The sequence below is a fragment of the Oncorhynchus nerka genome, linkage group LG25 (assembly GCF_034236695.1).
Source record: "Oncorhynchus nerka isolate Pitt River linkage group LG25, Oner_Uvic_2.0, whole genome shotgun sequence".
Classification (NCBI taxonomy): Eukaryota; Metazoa; Chordata; class Actinopteri; order Salmoniformes; family Salmonidae; genus Oncorhynchus; species Oncorhynchus nerka.
Window position 1 is genome coordinate 7960075 of NC_088420.1, and position 17237 is coordinate 7977311.

Below are 17237 nucleotides of genomic sequence, written 5' to 3' on the forward strand. Positions count from 1 at the left end.
TCTCTCTCCATGGTCTCACAGCTATCTCACAGACTTCACTTCTCTCTCCATGGTCTCACAGCAATCTCACAGACTTCACTCCTCTCTCCATGGTCTCACAGCTATCTCACAGACTTCACTCCTCTCTCCATGGTCTCACAGCTATCTCACAGACTTCACTCCTCTCTCCATGGTCTCACAGCTATCTCACAGACTTCACTCCTCTCTCCATGGTCTCACAGCTATCTCACAGACTTCACTCCTCTCTCCATGGTCTCACAGCTATCTCACAGACTTCACTTCTCTCTCCATGGTCTCACAGCTATCTCACAGACTTCACTCCTCTCTCCATGGTCTCACAGCTATCTCACAGACTTCACTTCTCTCTCCATGGTCTCACAGCTATCTCACAGACTTCACTTCTCTCTCCATGGTCTCACAGCAATCTCACAGACTTCACTCCTCTCTCCATGGTCTCACAGCTATCTCACAGACTTCACTCCTCTCTCCATGGTCTCACAGCTATCTCACAGACTTCACTCCTCTCTCCATGGTCTCACAGCTATCTCACAGACTTCACTCCTCTCTCCATGGTCTCACAGCTATCTCACAGACTTCACTCCTCTCTCCATGGTCTCACAGCAATCTCACAGACTTCACTCCTCTCTCCATGGTCTCACAGCTATCTCACAGACTTCACTCCTCTCTCCATGGTCTCACAGCAATCTCACAGACTTCATTCCTCTCTCCATGGTCTCACAGCTATCTCACAGACTTCACTCCTCTCTCCATGGTCTCACAGCAATCTCACAGACTTCATTCCTCTCTCCATGGTCTCACAGCTATCTCACAGACTTCACTCCTCTCCCAGTACAATCTTATGTCATGCTTTCATATTCATTAGGGCATGCAACAGAAAGCGTTTGGCAACGTAAAAAATTATAATGACGGTCTCTTATTGGACTAGTCCAGGTAGTCTGCCCCTGTTTCAGTCTGTTTTCTTACGTTTGGTGCTAAATGAACACAACCCTGGTGTGGCTCTATCAGGGTTGGGATCAATTCCTGTTCTCTTCAGTAAAATGAGTAAAATGTCCTGTGTTTGTTAACAGGAAGACGCGATAGAGACGGACCTTGATAAAGAGGAAGTGCTTCAGCTGCAGCCCAGAGAGTTGTCCGGAGAGACACTACTGACCACAGAGTACCTGGGGGTGAGAGACACACACACACACACACACACACACACACACACACACACACACACACACACACACACACACACACACACACACACACACACACACACACAGACACACACACACAGACACACACACACACAGACACACACACACACACACATACACACACACATACACACAGACATACACACACACACAGACACACACACACACACACACACACACACACACACACACACACACACACACTGAACAGATCTGGGACCAGTTATTGTCCTGTGGGAACATGATGTGTGTTTGGCACAATGCCGTTGGCGTGTGATTTTAATTGTGTGTGTGTGTGTGTGTGTCCAGATCATGACCAACATGGCGACGAGGGTGAAGAGGAGATCGGCAGCTCCTCTTGGACGGAGTGTCGATGAACCCCTGCAGCGACCCGTGACCCCCATCTCCCACCGAAACACACACATCATGCAAGTAGTACACACACACACACACACATACATATACTGTATACGCACAACATGGAGCAATGCATTCTGGACTAGAGGCTCTTAGTATCGGATGCTGTCGACCCCGTGGTCAATACAGTATTTGCCAGTACCCAGTGAATAGGGAGTTACAGCATAATGTTTTGGTGTCCCTCAGAACGTCAGTGGTGTCAGACAATACCACAGTGGATAACTAATGTATTGGTGTCCCTCAGAACGTCAGAGTGGTGTCAGACAATACCACAGTGGATAACTAATGTATTGGTGTCCCTCAGAACGTCAGAGTGGTGTCAGACAATACCACAGTGGATAACTAATGTATTGGTGTCCCTCAGAACGTCAGTGGTGTCAGACAATACCACAGTGGATAACTAATGTATTGGTGTCCCTCAGAACGTCAGTGGTGTCAGACAATACCACAGTGGATAACTAATGTATTGGTGTCCCTCAGAACGTCAGAGTGGTGTCAGACAATACCACAGTGGATAACTAATGTATTGGTGTCTCTCAGAACGTCAGAGTGGTGTCAGACAATACCACAGTGGATAACTAATGTATTGGTGTCCCTCAGAACGTCAGAATGGTGTCAGACAATACCACAGTGGATAACTAATGTATTGGTGTCCCTCAGAACGTCAGAGTGGTGTCAGACAATACCACAGTGGATAACTAATGTATTGGTGTCCCTCAGAACGTCAGACTGGTGTCAGACAATATGACAGTGGATAACTAATGTATTGGTGTCCCTCAGAACGTCAGAGTGGTGTTAGACAATACCACAGTGGATAACTAAGGTATTGGTGTCCCTCAGAACGTCAGAGGGGTGTCAGACAATACCACAGTGGATAACTAAGGTATTGGTGTCCTTCAGAACATCAGAATGGTGTCAGACAATACCACAGTGGATAACTAATGTATTGGTGTCCCTCAGAACGTCAGAGTGGTGTCAGACAATACCACAGTGGATAACTAATGTATTGGTGTCCCTCAGAACGTCAGAGTGGTGTCAGACAATACCACAGTGGATAACTAATGTATTGGTGTCCCTCAGAATGTCAGAATGGTGTCAGACAATACCACAGTGGATAACTAAGGTATTGGTGTCCCTCAGAACGTCAGTGGTGTCAGACAATACCACAGTGGATAACTAATGTATTGGTGTGCCTCAGAACGTCAGAGTGGTGTCGGACAATACCACAGTGGATAACTAATGTATTGGTGTCCCTCAGAACGTCAGAGTGGTGTCAGACGATACCACAGTGGATAACTAAGGTATTGGTGTCCCTCAGAACGTCAGTGGTGTCAGACAATACCACAGTGGATAACTAAGGTATTGGTGTCCCTCAGAACGTCAGAGTGGTGTCGGACAATACCACAGTGGATAACTAATGTGTTGGTGTCCCTAAGAACGTCAGAGTGGTGTCAGACAATACCACAGTGGATAACTAATGTATTGGTGTCCCTCAGAACATCAGAGTGGTGTCAGACAAATACCCGGAGGTGATAACTCATATTTGGGGCTTTTGTTAAGCATTCCATGAGGCCATCCTAAGAACAAACGAATGACCCAATAGCAGTGACAAAACAGGTCAACAAATATAGCAGCAAAGTGCCAGTACACTGCTCCAGCCAAGTGTATTCTCTGCTTTAGGAACAGTGAATTAGTCAAGTGTTTAAAATGGGACTGACATTTATCTGTCAGTGAAAGTACAAAGAATGGCACCAACTAAGAAAGTGCTTAGAAGGGGCCATGAAAATACAAAGAGGACCAATGGAATGTTAGGCAACAACCAGGGAGGGACATGCTAAAAGTCATTCAAAGTGTTTATGACACATTCATAAGTCACCTACAGTGCTGTAAAAAAAACTATTGGCCCCCTTTTCTGAATTTTTTTTTTCCTACTTTTGCATATTTTTGATGCTGAATAATTATCAGATCTTAAACCAAAATATTATATTAGATAAAGCAATTCCCTACTTATTTCAAAGTTATACAGCACCCAGTGCCCCTGTGTGAAAAAGTAATTGCCCCTTTTACACTCAATAACTGGTCGTGCCACAAACTGTAACCAATGACTCCAGCCTAACTGTAACCAATGACTCCAGCCAAACCGTAACCAATGACTCCAGCGTAACCGTAACCAATGACTCCAGTGTAACTGTAACCAATGACTTCAGCCAAACCGTAACCAATGACTCCTGCCAAACTGTAACCAATGACTGACTCCAGCCAAACTGTAACCAATGACTCCAGCCAAACTGTAACCAATGACTCCAGCCTAACTGTAACCAATGACTGACTCCAGCCAAACTGTAACCAATGACTCCAGCCAAACTGTAACCAATGACTCCAGCCTAACTGTAACCAATGACTGACTCCAGCCAAACTGTAACCAATGACTCCAGCCAAACTGTAACCAATGACTCCAGCCAAACTGTAACCAATGACTCCAGCCTAACTGTAACCAATGACTGACTCCAGCCAAACTGTAACCAATGACTCCAGCCTAACTGTAACCAATGACTCCAGCCTAACTGTAACCAATGACTCCAGCCTAACTGTAACCAATGACTCCAGCCAAACTGTAACCAATGACTCCAGCCAAACTGTAACCAATGACTCCAGCCAAACCGTAACCAATGACTCCAGCCAAACCGTAACCAATGACTCCAGCCTAACCGTAACCAATGACTCCAGCCTAACCGTAACCAATGACTCCAGCCAAACTGTAACCAATGACTCCAGCCAAACTGTAACCAATGACTGACTCCAGCCAAACCGTAACCAATGACTCCAGCCAAACTGTAACCAATGACTCCAGCCAAACTGTAACCAATGACTCCAGCCAAACTGTAACCAATGACTCCAGCCAAACTGTAACCAATGACTGACTCCAGCCAAACCGTAACCAATGACTCCAGCCAAACCGTAACCAATGACTCCAGCCGAACTGTAACCAATGACTGACTCCAGCCAAACTGTAACCAATGACTGACTCCAGCCAAACTGTAACCAATGACTCCAGCCTAACTGTAACCAATGACTCCAGCCAAACTGTAACCAATGACTCCAGCCTAACTGTAACCAATGACTCCAGCCTAACTGTAACCAATGACTCCAGCCTAACTGTAACCAATGACTCCAGCCTAACTGTAACCAATGACTCCAGCCTAACTGTAACCAATGACTCCAGCCTAACTGTAACCAATGACTCCAGCCAAACTGTAACCAATGACTCCAGCCTAACGGTAACCAATGACTCCAGCCAAACTGTAACCAATGACTCCAGCCTAACTGTAACCAATGACTCCAGCCTAACTGTAACCAATGACTCCAGCCTAACTGTAACCAATGACTCCAGCCTAACTGTAACCAATGACTCCAGCCTAACTGTAACCAATGACTCCAGCCTAACTGTAACCAATGACTCCAGCCAAACTGTAACCAATGACTCCAGCCAAACTGTAACCAATGACTGACTCCAGCCTAACTGTAACCAATGACTCCAGCCAAACTGTAACCAATGACTCCAGCCAAACTGTAACCAATGACTCCAGCCTAACTGTAACCAATGACTCCAGCCAAACTGTAACCAATGACTCCAGCCTAACTGTAACCAATGACTCCAGCCTAACTGTAACCAATGACTCCAGTCTAACTGTAACCAATGACTCCAGCCTAACTGTAACCAATGACTCCAGCCTAACTGTAACCAATGACTCCAGCCTAACTGTAACCAATGACTCCAGCCTAACTGTAACCAATGACTCCAGCCAAACTGTAACCAATGACTCCAGCCAAACTGTAACCAATGACTGACTCCAGCCTAACTGTAACCAATGACTCCAGCCAAACTGTAACCAATGACTCCAGCCAAACTGTAACCAATGACTCCAGCCAAACTGTAACCAATGACTCCAGCCAAACCGTAACCAATGGCTCCAGCCAAACCGTAACCAATGACTCCAGCCAAACTGTAACCAATGACTCCAGTCAAACTGTAACCAATGACTCCAGCCAAACTGTAACCAATGACTCCAGCCAAACTGTAACCAATGACTCCAGCCAAACTGTAAACTGCCTTAAAAAATAAAAATAAATGTTTTACCTCTTTTTTTTCTCCCCAATATCATGATATCCAATTGGTAGTCGTTACAGTCTTGTCTCATCGCTGCAACTCCCGTACGGACTCGGGAGAGGCGAAGTTCGAGAGCCATGCATCCTCTGAAACACAACCCAACTTAGCCGCACTGCTTCTTGACACAACGTACATCTAACCCGGAAGCCAGCCGCACCAATGTGTCGGAGGAAACACCGTACACCTGGCGACCTAGCCAGCGTGCACTGCGTCCAGCCCGCCACAGGAGTCGCTAGTGCACGATGATATCACTGCCGGCCTAACCCGGACGACGCTGGGCCAATTGTGCGCCGCCCCATGGGCCTCCCAGTCGCGGCCGGCTGCGACAGAGCCTGGGCTCGAACCCAGAATCTCTGGTGGCACAGCTAGCACTGCGATGCACCACCCGGGAGGCCACGCTTCCCCCTTTTAATTCCCTGTTAAATAGCCACCAATCAGCTGCACAAATGAGGGTTGTGACAGTGGTGCTAATTAGGAAGTGTTCGACCCTCAGTTCCAAAACTCCTTTAAGACGTTTGTTTTGTTGTATTTAAAAGTGTGTATTATATTATATTATTATTATTATATCGCAAGATTAACCAGGATCGGAGCCAATCATATCTTCAATTGGACTACCCATCTCAGTTGTGTGATTTATACCGTGTAGGTTTATGTGATCAGTTGTAGGTGAAGTCTGCTGAGATTTTTGATAACATTTATTGTGTGTGGAATGGGAGTTTTATTGCGATCTGATTTTTTATTTTATTTAAACTTTTATTTAACTAAGCAAGTCAGTTAAGAACAAATTCTTATTTACAATCACGTCCTTGTATGAATAATACCTTTTTTTTAGCATCTCTTTATGAATGAACAAACAACTGAGTTCACTTGAGTTCACTTGAACTCATTTAACAAACTGGACTCTTTTTAGGCCCGAGGTACGTGACTTCAAGTCAAAAAGTGCTCGGTCTGAAACACAGGAGGTGTAACCAGTGACTCTTTTATTGGCATGGACCTGTGTGGAAGTTCTGCACCAGCCCTCCCTCTGACACCCAACCTTCCTCCTTCTTCTGGTTTATCTACATGTGATAATCTTTGTGCGCTAGTGTTATTTATTCGAGGTACTCCTCGCTCTTTTGTTTGGGTTTCAACCCTGTGTTTTGTATAAGTGTTTGTTTGGTCTTTACATGGCACGCTGTATTTTGGGAAAATAAAAAACCCTATTACGCATTCCTGCGCCTGTCTCCCGATCCCGTCATACCAGCGTGAGAGAATAATCTACCATTATGGGAGACAGCGGGAATGGCCCGTCCGACGATGATGCGACTGGTCCGTCCGGCACCGCCGCAACTTCAGCAGTGGCAACTGGGCCGTCCGACGTCGCCACAACTAGTCCGTCCGATGCCAGCGCGACTACGGCAGTGGCAACTGGCCCGTCTGACAACGACGCAACTTCGGCAGCTGCATCGGGTTCTGTAATTTGGGAAATTAAAAAAAACTATTACGCATTCCTGCGCCTGTCTCCCAATCCTTCATACCGACGTGACAGTGTGGCTGTTGTTATGATAGTGGGGGTAATCCAGTCAGTCAACAGTGCCAAAAGGAGGTCAGCCAGCCTGAATCAAATGGCTAGCAGGATGTTTACCTCCCTTTCTGGATGTCTAGGTCCTCAGGGCTCAGGTTCTGCATCGCCATTGTTCCCCCGTTGGACTCGCTGAATAACCCGCTCAATAACGCACTGAATAACGCACCTGAATCACTGGCTGAATCAGCAGAGTGACAACAATGGCCTCTGCTAGAGTTTAGGAGGTTTAGGATGCTGTCAGTCCATTGTTTCCAGGCCTAAAGTGCCAGTGCGTCCCAGGACTAGCGATGACAAATCAGAGGAGAAAGTATGGTCAAGTGGTACACTGTTATTGTCAGGGCATTATCAGGGCAGAGGCCAGCAGTAACACTGTCTGTTACTCTTGGGATTCTCTAAATTGAATGTTGTAACAATAGCCTGGTCCCAGAACTGTTTGTGTTATCCAACTTCTGGTAGGCAAGACGGCACCAGCGGATCTGGGATCAGGCTATTATAATGAATGACACCTGCGGTCTGGAGGGACAGAGACCTGAGGATAAGAATGGTGTTAAAGCAGCTGCAACATATACTGCCTAAAAGATCTGCAGATAATAAGAACATGAGGTATTTCAACCAATGAAGAAGGCCAAGTTTGACTAAGACAGTATCCTGTTCTGTGTGAAAAGGTCTAATACTAAGACAATCAGTTGAGTCCAGTGTCCTTACCCCGATGTTGTTATTGATTGTGTGTGGTTTGTAGGGACTTCCGAGGAGGCAGCGAGGGCGACAGGGGTGAGGTAGGGTACCCCTTGAGCAGACAGAGGAGCGAGGACAGCCTGCCCCCGTCCCGCTACAGCTCCCGCCCCCACCCGCTCTGGCAGCCGGCCCAGCACCAGCGAATCCCTGCACCACTCCATGGGTAGGTGAAACTATCTTTTGTGTCAGCATGGACGTGTGTGTGCGTGCAGACAGAGGATATAACATATTTGTATTTATTTCAAGGGTAGATAAGCTTTAATATTGCAGATAGATTGTTGCTTCCATCAATGTAATAATCTGCATCACTTCCAATCCCCCATATATTTTTTTGCAAATATACAGTACAAATCAAAAGTTTGGAAACACCTACTTGTTCTAGGGTTTTTCTTTATTTGTACTATTTTCTACATACATGTAGAATAATAGTGAAGAAATCAAAACTATGAAATAACACATATGGAATCATGTACAGTTGAAGTCGGAAGTTTACATACACTTAGGCTGGAGTCATTAATACTCGTTTTTCAACCACTCCACAAATTTCTTGTTAACAAACTATAGTTTTGGCAAGTTGGTTAGGACATCTACTATGTGCATGACACAAGCAATTTTTCCAACAATTGTTTACAGACAGATTATTTCACTTATAATTCACTGAATCACAATTCCAGTGGGTCAGAAGTTTACATACACTAAGTTGATTCTGCCTTTTTATACAGCTTGAAAAATTCCAGAAAATGACGTCATCGCTTTAGAAGCTTCTGATAGGCTAATTAACATAATTTGAGTCAATTGGAGGTGCACCTGTGGAGGTATTTCAAGGCCTACCTTCAAACTCGGTGCTTCTTTGCTTGACATCATGGGAAAATCTGAAGAAATCAGCCAAGACCTCAGGAAAAAAATGTAGACTTCCACAAGTCTGGTTCATCCTTCGGAGCAATTTCCAAATGCCTGAAGGTACCACGTTCATCTGTACAAACAATAGTACGCAACTATAAACACCATTGGACCACGCAGCCGTCATACCACTCAGGAAGGAGACGCGTTCTGTCTCCTAGAGATGAACGTGCTTTGGTGCGAAAAGTGCAAATTAATCCCAGAACAACAGCAAAGGACCATGTGAAGGTGCTGGAGGAAACAGATACAAAAGTATCTATATCCACAGTAAAATGAGTCCTATATCGACCTTACCTCAAAGGCCGTTCAGCAAGGAAGAAGCCAATGCTCCAAAACTGCCATAAAAAAAGCCAGACTACTTGTTTGCAACTGCAAATGGGGATGAAGATTGTAATTTTTGGGAGAAATGTCCTCTGGTCTGATGAAACTGTTTGGCCATAATGACCATCGTTATGTTTGGAGGAAAAAGGAGGAGGCTTGCAAGCCGAAGACACCATCTCAACCATGAAGCACGGGGGTGGCAGCATCGTGTTGTGCGGGTGCTTTGCTGCAAGAGGGGCTGGTGCACTTCACAAAATAGATGGCATCATGAGGGAAGAAAAATGATGTGGATATATTGAAGCAACATCTCAAGACATCAGTCAGGAAGTTAAAGCTTGGTCGCAAATGGGTCTTCCAAATGGACAATGACCCCAAGCATACTTCCAAAGTTGTGGCAAAATGGCTTAAGGACAACAAAGTCAAGGTATTGGAATGGCCATCACAAAGCCCTGACCTCAATCCCATAGAAAATGTTTGGGCTGAACTTAAAAAGCGTGTACGAGCAAAGAGGCCTACAAACTTGACTCAGTTAAACCAGCTCTGCCAGGAAGAATGGGTCAAAATTTACCCAACTTATTGTGGGAAGCTTGTGGAAGGCTACCCGAAATGTTTGACCCAAGTTAAACAATTTAAAGGCAATACTACCAAATACTAATTGAGTGTATGTAAACTTCTGACCGACTGGGAATGTAATGAAAGAAATTAAAGCTGAAAGAAATAATTATCTCTACTATTATTCTGACATTTCACATTCTTAAAATAAAGTGGTGATCCTAACTGTCCTAAAACGGGGAATGTTTGCTAGGATTAAATGTCAGGAATTGTGAAAAACTGAATTTAAATGTATTTGGCTAAGGTGTATGTAAACTTCTGACTTAAAGTGTAGGTACCAAAAAAGTATTCAACAAATCAAAATATATTTTAGATTTTAGATTCTTCAAAGTAGTCACCTTTTGCCTTGATGGCAGCTTTGCACACTTGGCATTCTCTTAACCAGCTTCATGATGTAATCACCTGGAATGCATTTCAAGTAACATGTCTGCTCTTTCCTTAATGCTTTTGAGCCAATCAGTTGTGTTGTGACAAGATAGGGTTGGTATACAGAAGATAACCCTATTTAGTGAAATACCAAGTCCATATTATGGCAAGAACAGCTCAAATATGCAAAGAGAAAAACAGTCCATCATTACTTTAGGACATGAATGTCAGTCAATGCAGAACATTTCAAAAACGTTGAAAGTTTCTTCAAGTGCAGTCTCAAAAACCATCAAGCGCTGTGATGAAACTGGCTCTCATGAGGACCACCACAGGACAGAAAGACCCAGAGTTACCTCTGCCGCAGAGGATAAGTTCATTGGAGGTATCAGCCTCAGAAATTGCAGCCCAAATAAATGCTTCACAGAGTTCAAGTAACAGACACATCTCAACATCAACTGTTCAGAGGCGACTGCGTGAATCAGGCCTTCATGGTCGAATTGCTGCAAAGAAACCACTACTAAAGGACACCAATCAGAACAAGAGACTTGCTTGGGCCAAGAAACACGAGGTAATGGACATTAGACTGGTGGAAATCTGTCCTTTTGTCTGATGAGTCCAAATTTGAGATTTTTGGTTCCAACCGCCATGTCTTTGTAAAACGCGGAGTAGGTGAACAGATGACCACCGCATGTGTGGTTCCCACCATGAAGCATGGAGGAGGAGGTGTGATGCTGTGGGTGTGCTTTGTTGGTGACACTGTCAGTGATTTATTTAGAATTCAAGGCACACTTAACCAGCATGGCTACCACAGTATTCTGCTTTGCGCATAGTGGGACTTTTTCAACAGGACGAAGACCCAACACACCTCCAGGCTGTGTAAGGGCTATTTGACCAAGTAGGAGAGTGTTGGAGTGCTGCATCAGATGACCTGGCCTCCACAATCACCCGACCTCAACCCAATTCAGATGGTTTGGGATGAGTTGGACCGCAGTGTGAAGGAAAAGCAGCCTACAAGTGCTCAGCATATGTTGGAACTCCTTCAAGACTGTTGGAAATGCATTCCAGGTGAATCTGGTTGAGAGAGTGTGCAAAGCTGTCATCAAGGCAAAGGGTGCCTGCTTTGAAGAATCTAAAATATATTTGTTTAACACTTTTTTGGTAACTACATGATTTCATTGTTTTGGTTCAATATTATTCTACAATGTAGAAAATATATTTAAAAAATAAAAAACCCTTGAATGAGTAGGTGTGTCTAAACTTTTGACTGGTAGTTTTAGAACATCTACTCATTCAAGGGTTTTTCTTTATTTTTACTATTTTCTACATTGTAGAATAATAGTGAAGAGATCAAAACTATTAAATAAAACATATGGAATCATGTCTTTTTTTGTGATCCAGTACATAATATTGTGCATTTATCATAATTTGGTTGTAATCCAGAGAGTTACGAAAACGTTTCTAGATCCTCTGAGGCTGCGGAGGGATCCAAATTGTGGATATAAAAGAAAACATGAATCATCAGCATCCAATGACACCTTTGTTTTTAATCCCTGGATTTCCAGCCCCTTGATATTAATGTTGAATCTGATTTTAACAGCTAACATTTCAATGGCATTAATAAATAGATATGCCGATAGTGGACAACCTTGTTTTACTCCTCTTGACAGTTTAAAACTTTCTGAGAAGTAGCCATTGTTTACTATATTACAGCTAGGGTTACTATACATGACTTTAACCCATATTATAAGAGATTCTCCGAAATTGAAATGTACCAGGAATTTAAATATAAATTCCAGTCGTACTTTATCAAAAGCCTTTTTAACGTCAGCTATGAATAGCAGGCCTGGATTCCCAGATTTTTCATAGTGTTCTATTGTTTCAAGTACTTGCCTTATATTATCTCCAATGTATTGTCCATGTAAAAAAAACTGTCTGATTTAGAATGAATAATATTCAACACTATCTTTTTAATTCTATGTGCTATACATTTTGCTCAAATTTTTTGCATCGCAACACTGTGATGTGAAGTGTAAGAGGCCTCCATTTTTTTAAATGGACTGGATCTTTATATTTACCACTTGTATCCTGTTTCAGTAATAATGAAATCAGACCTTCAGATAATCTACTGTTTATATAGGAGTGGTTAAAACATGCTAATAACGGTCCTCTGGGTATATCAAAAAAAGGTTTGGTTTACCTCAACTGGTAAAACATATTCTTAAAGCACTTTGCTTCCTTTTTCAAAATAGAATTTGATGAATCATGAGTGATTCCGTCATTTGTAACAAATTTAGTAAATAATTTTTGGTAGCATTTCTACGTTGAAGATTAAAAATAATTTGGTGCATTTTTCCCCATATTCCAATTCACTTTATTTTTATAATGTGTTACACTTGATCTTTCTTGAATAAGTTCCTCCATTTCTTTTTGTTTTTCCTCTAACTTATTCTGAGCTTCTATGGTACAGTTTTTATTGCTATCTATCTGTTCTGTTAGACCTTCTATTTCCTTTGTTAATGTGGACTCTTGACCTAAATAGCTTTTTTTTATATATACAGATGAGTACTGAATAGCATGGCCTCTAAAGGCATGTTTAAAAGTGTCCATACAATTATTATTATTATTATTATACCTTTATTTCAACAAGGAACACAGCCTGAGACCAAGGTCTCTTTTACAGCTGGGCCCTGTGTACACACGTTTACACATACAGTTTAGCTACAATGATTAAGAAACTACACAAGGCAAACAAAACAGATTACACAAAAAAATACAGCAACAGATTACATTTACACAGGTTATTCTACTAACAGGTTATTATACTAACAGGTTATTCTACTAACAGGTTATTCCCCTAACAGGTTATTCTACTAACAGGTATTCTACTAACAGGTTATTCTACTAACAGGTTATTCTACTAACAGGTTATTCCCCTAACAGGTTATTATACTAACAGGTTATTCTACTAACAGGTTATTCTACTAACAGGTTATTCCCCTAACAGGTTATTCTACTAACAGGTATTCTACTAACAGGTATTCTACTAACAGGTTATTCTACTAACAGGTTATTCCCCTAACAGGTTATTCTACTAACAGGTATTCTACTAACAGGTTATTCTACTAACAGGTTATTCCCCTAACAGGTTATTCCCCTAACAGGTTATTCCACTAACAGGTTATTCTACTAACAGGTTATTCCCCTAACAGGTTATTCTACTAACAGGTTATTCCCCTAACAGGTTATTCTACTAACAGGTTATTCCCCTAACAGGTTATTCTACTAACAGGTTATGCCACTAACAGGTTATTCTACTAACAGGTTATTCCCCTAACAGGTTATTCCCCTAACAGGTTATTCCCCTAACAGGTTATTCCACTAACAGGTTATTCTACTAACAGGTTATTCTACTAACAGGTTATTCTACTAACAGGTTATTCTGCTAACAGGTTATTCTACTAACAGGTTATTCTACTAACAGGTTATTCTACTAACAGGTTATTCCCCTAACAGGTTATTCCACTAACAGGTTATTATACTAACAGGTTATTCTACTAACAGGTTATTCCCCTAACAGGTTATTATACTAACAGGTTATTCTACTAACAGGTTATTCTACTAACAGGTTATTCTACTAACAGGTTATTCCCCTAACAGGTTATTCCGCTAACAGGTTATTCTGCTAACAGGTTATTCTACTAACAGGTTATTCCACTAACAGGTTATTCCCCTAACAGGTTATTCCACTAACAGGTTATTCCACTAACAGGTTATTCCACTAACAGGTTATTCCCCTAACAGGTTATTCCCCTAACAGGTTATTCCCCTAACAGGTTATTCTACAAACAGGTTATTCCACTAACAGGTTATTCCCCTAACAGGTTATTCTACTAACAGGTTATTCTCTAACAGGTTATTCTCTAACAGGTTATTCTACTAACAGGTTATTCTACTAACAGGTTATTCCCCTAACAGGTTATTCTACTAACAGGTTATTCTACTAACAGGTTATTCTACTGACAGGTTATTCCCCTAACAGGTTATTATACTAACAGGTTATTCTACTAACAGGTTATTCTACTAACAGGTTATTCCCCTAACAGGTTATTCTACTAACAGGTTATTCTACTAACAGGTTATTCTACTAACAGGTTATTCTACTAACAGGTTATTCCACTAACAGGTTATTCCCCTAACAGGTTATTCCACTAACAGGTTATTCCCCTAACAGGTTATTCCCCTAACAGGTTATTCCCCTAACAGGTTATTCCCCTAACAGGTTATTCCCCTAACAGGTTATTCCCCTAACAGGTTATTCTACAAACAGGTTATTCTACTAACAGGTTATTCTACTAACAGGTTATTCTACTAACAGCACAAGAACTTGCATTACCCAAAACAGTTACAAGCAATACAAAAATAAAAATGCTCCAATAAATATTTAAAATGAGCAACAGGGGGACAAGAGTCTCAAGTCTAAGTTTAGTCTGCAGGCTTATTCCATAGGCGAGGAGCGTAACAGGAAAAGGCAGGCATACCCAACTCTGGGGAAATCACATGGGCCTCAAGTGTAATCCATGCTTGAGACCTGGTTTTAGGAATCATAATTCTAATATTGATGAGTGATGATAGATAAGAAGGTAGCTTATTCAGAAGTGCTTTATAGACAAACACGAGAGCATGTTGTTCTCGTCTCACGGACAGCGAAGTCCAACAATAAGGGGATCTGCTATACCTATGTTATAGTCAGTTATAAATGATTCTGTCCTGGTTAAAAACAAGTTGTCATCCAATAGGCTTTGATTAAATGTCCAATATCCTCACCCACGTGGAAATTCAGTAACAGGAATGTATATGCCAATTAACTGATGGTCTGACCGCATTATGTCCCCTATCAACACTTTTTATTTTATTTTAGTGCCAACAAGAATGACATAAGAAAGTTGTCAAGACGACTAGTTTGATTGAGCCTCCCCAATGTATATCTCACTAGGTCGGGATATTTAAGCCTCCATATATCCACTAATTCTAATATATCCATGATATTTGTGATTTCCTTTAGAGCATGAGAGTGATAGTTTGCAGTGTGATTTCCTTTATGGTCCATTGAGGTATTTAAAACAGTATTATAATCTCCCACCATAATAACAGTAGTCTATTGCTTGTAGGTTTAATCATTTATTATATATATTTTCAAACGTGGATCTGGTGGTGGATTTGGTCCGTAAAAGTTAATGAGCCAAATCTGTTAATGGTCCAATAAAATATTTTAAAATCATCCATCTACAGAGGATATAACTTTACAATAGCTTTATTGTCCATAGTCACAGCAGACGACTTTGGAAAGTAGTAGACTTCACAAACATTATAAAGCAAACATTCATGTAGACAGTTTTTTGTTACAGCATTAAATGTGTTAGCAAAGAGATTAATGGTGGCTAGATAGCCAGGTAAAGTTGTTGACTTTATTTAACAATCGCTCCTACACTCTTTTGTCCAAGAATGACAAGGTGTCCACAGTTTTGTTTACATTTAAGCAATTGTGAAACACCTTCAATGTGTTTTCCCTTTTCAATGTATATTTGAAATCACCTCGGTCAATAAAAGTTTCCTATTGAACTTCAGAACAGAAGGGTTCTTTTGATCAGAGATAGGCTTCGTTTTTAAGCGAGTGAGAGTTCGTCATTGACATAACTGATCAATGAAACAGGCTTTGTTTTGAAGCGAGTGAGAGTTAGCCCATCGACTTTACTGATAAAGGATATTCTAGAAATAACAAGATGCTTCTCTTTCATTTAAATGTTTCATTGCAGTAGCCTAGATTACCAATGGGCTACATTCGCTTTACAGTCTTTGCACCTTGTACACTCTTAGAAAAAAAGGTGCTTTCTAGTACCTAAAGGGGTTCTTTGGCAGTCCCTATAGGAGAACCTTTTGAAAAACCCTTTTTAGTTCCATGTAGAACCCTTTCCACAGTGGGTTCTACATGGAACCAAAAAGGGTTCTGCTATGGGGACAGCCCCTTTTGGAACCCTTTTTTCTAAGAGTGTATATTTCCAAGAATTGTTCCTTGTCGTTTTAAGGGGATTTCATTTCCTGCTGCTGCTACTTCACCATCTCATGTTTTAGTTTTTAATATCTTTTGATGTGATGTCTACAGGCCGCCAGGGCGATTCCTTAGAAGTCGGCAGTTCAAAATGACTAGTCAGAGTTAGTGCCACCCACAGACACATTTACCAGAGCTTATCCAGAGCGACTTACAGGACCAATCAGGGTTCAGTACTGGAAAATAATGTTGACTTTCTATCGAGCCCCCACCCCTTGGCTTTCTGTCCGGCCCACACCCACTGGCTTCTGTCTGCACGTACTGGTTTTATGCGTATGTGAAGCAACTCACTTGCTAGCCATGGTCCCAGTAATTTTCCACCCTATAGGCAATATCAAAACGCTTCTTTTTTTTTTTAAACAAAGAAATACTGTAGGTTAAATGACCAGAGTTTTTCACACGGCCCATGAAGCTGTCGGTGATGCTGTACGGTATTACAGACGTAGTTTGAAATAGAGCAATGATGGTGAGACTTGAAATTATTCTTGCTGAACGTTTTAAAGCCTACATTTTAGGACTGGGACGATTTTCAGACCGAGACAAATATGGGTGATCAATATTTATTTATAGATAATATAGTCTACTATAGCCTAATCATATTTAGGAAGTACATTTCCTTGTAGCGATTACGGCCTCGAGTCTTCTTGGGTATGACGCTACAAGCTTGGCACACCTGTATTTAGGGAGTTTCTCCCATTCTTCTCTGCAGATCCTCTCAAGCTCTGTCAGGTTGGATGGGGAGCGTTGCTGCACAGCTATTTTCAGGTCTCTCCAGAGATGTTCGATCGGGTTCAAGTTCGGGCTCTGGCTGGGTCACTCAAGGACATT

General features: G+C 41.9%; 1 protein-coding gene across 1 annotated transcript in view; it reads left to right on the forward strand.

Moving 5' to 3' along the window:
- The window catches only part of LOC115109749 (lisH domain-containing protein ARMC9), a 101199-nt gene that overhangs the window by 56970 nt on the left and 26992 nt on the right, over window positions 1-17237 (forward strand). Inside the window, 4 exon segments of the mRNA XM_065009511.1 lie at window positions 1089-1187; window positions 1530-1648; window positions 8109-8210; window positions 8212-8267. Of these exon segments, the coding sequence (XP_064865583.1) occupies window positions 1089-1187; window positions 1530-1648; window positions 8109-8210; window positions 8212-8267 (376 nt within the window).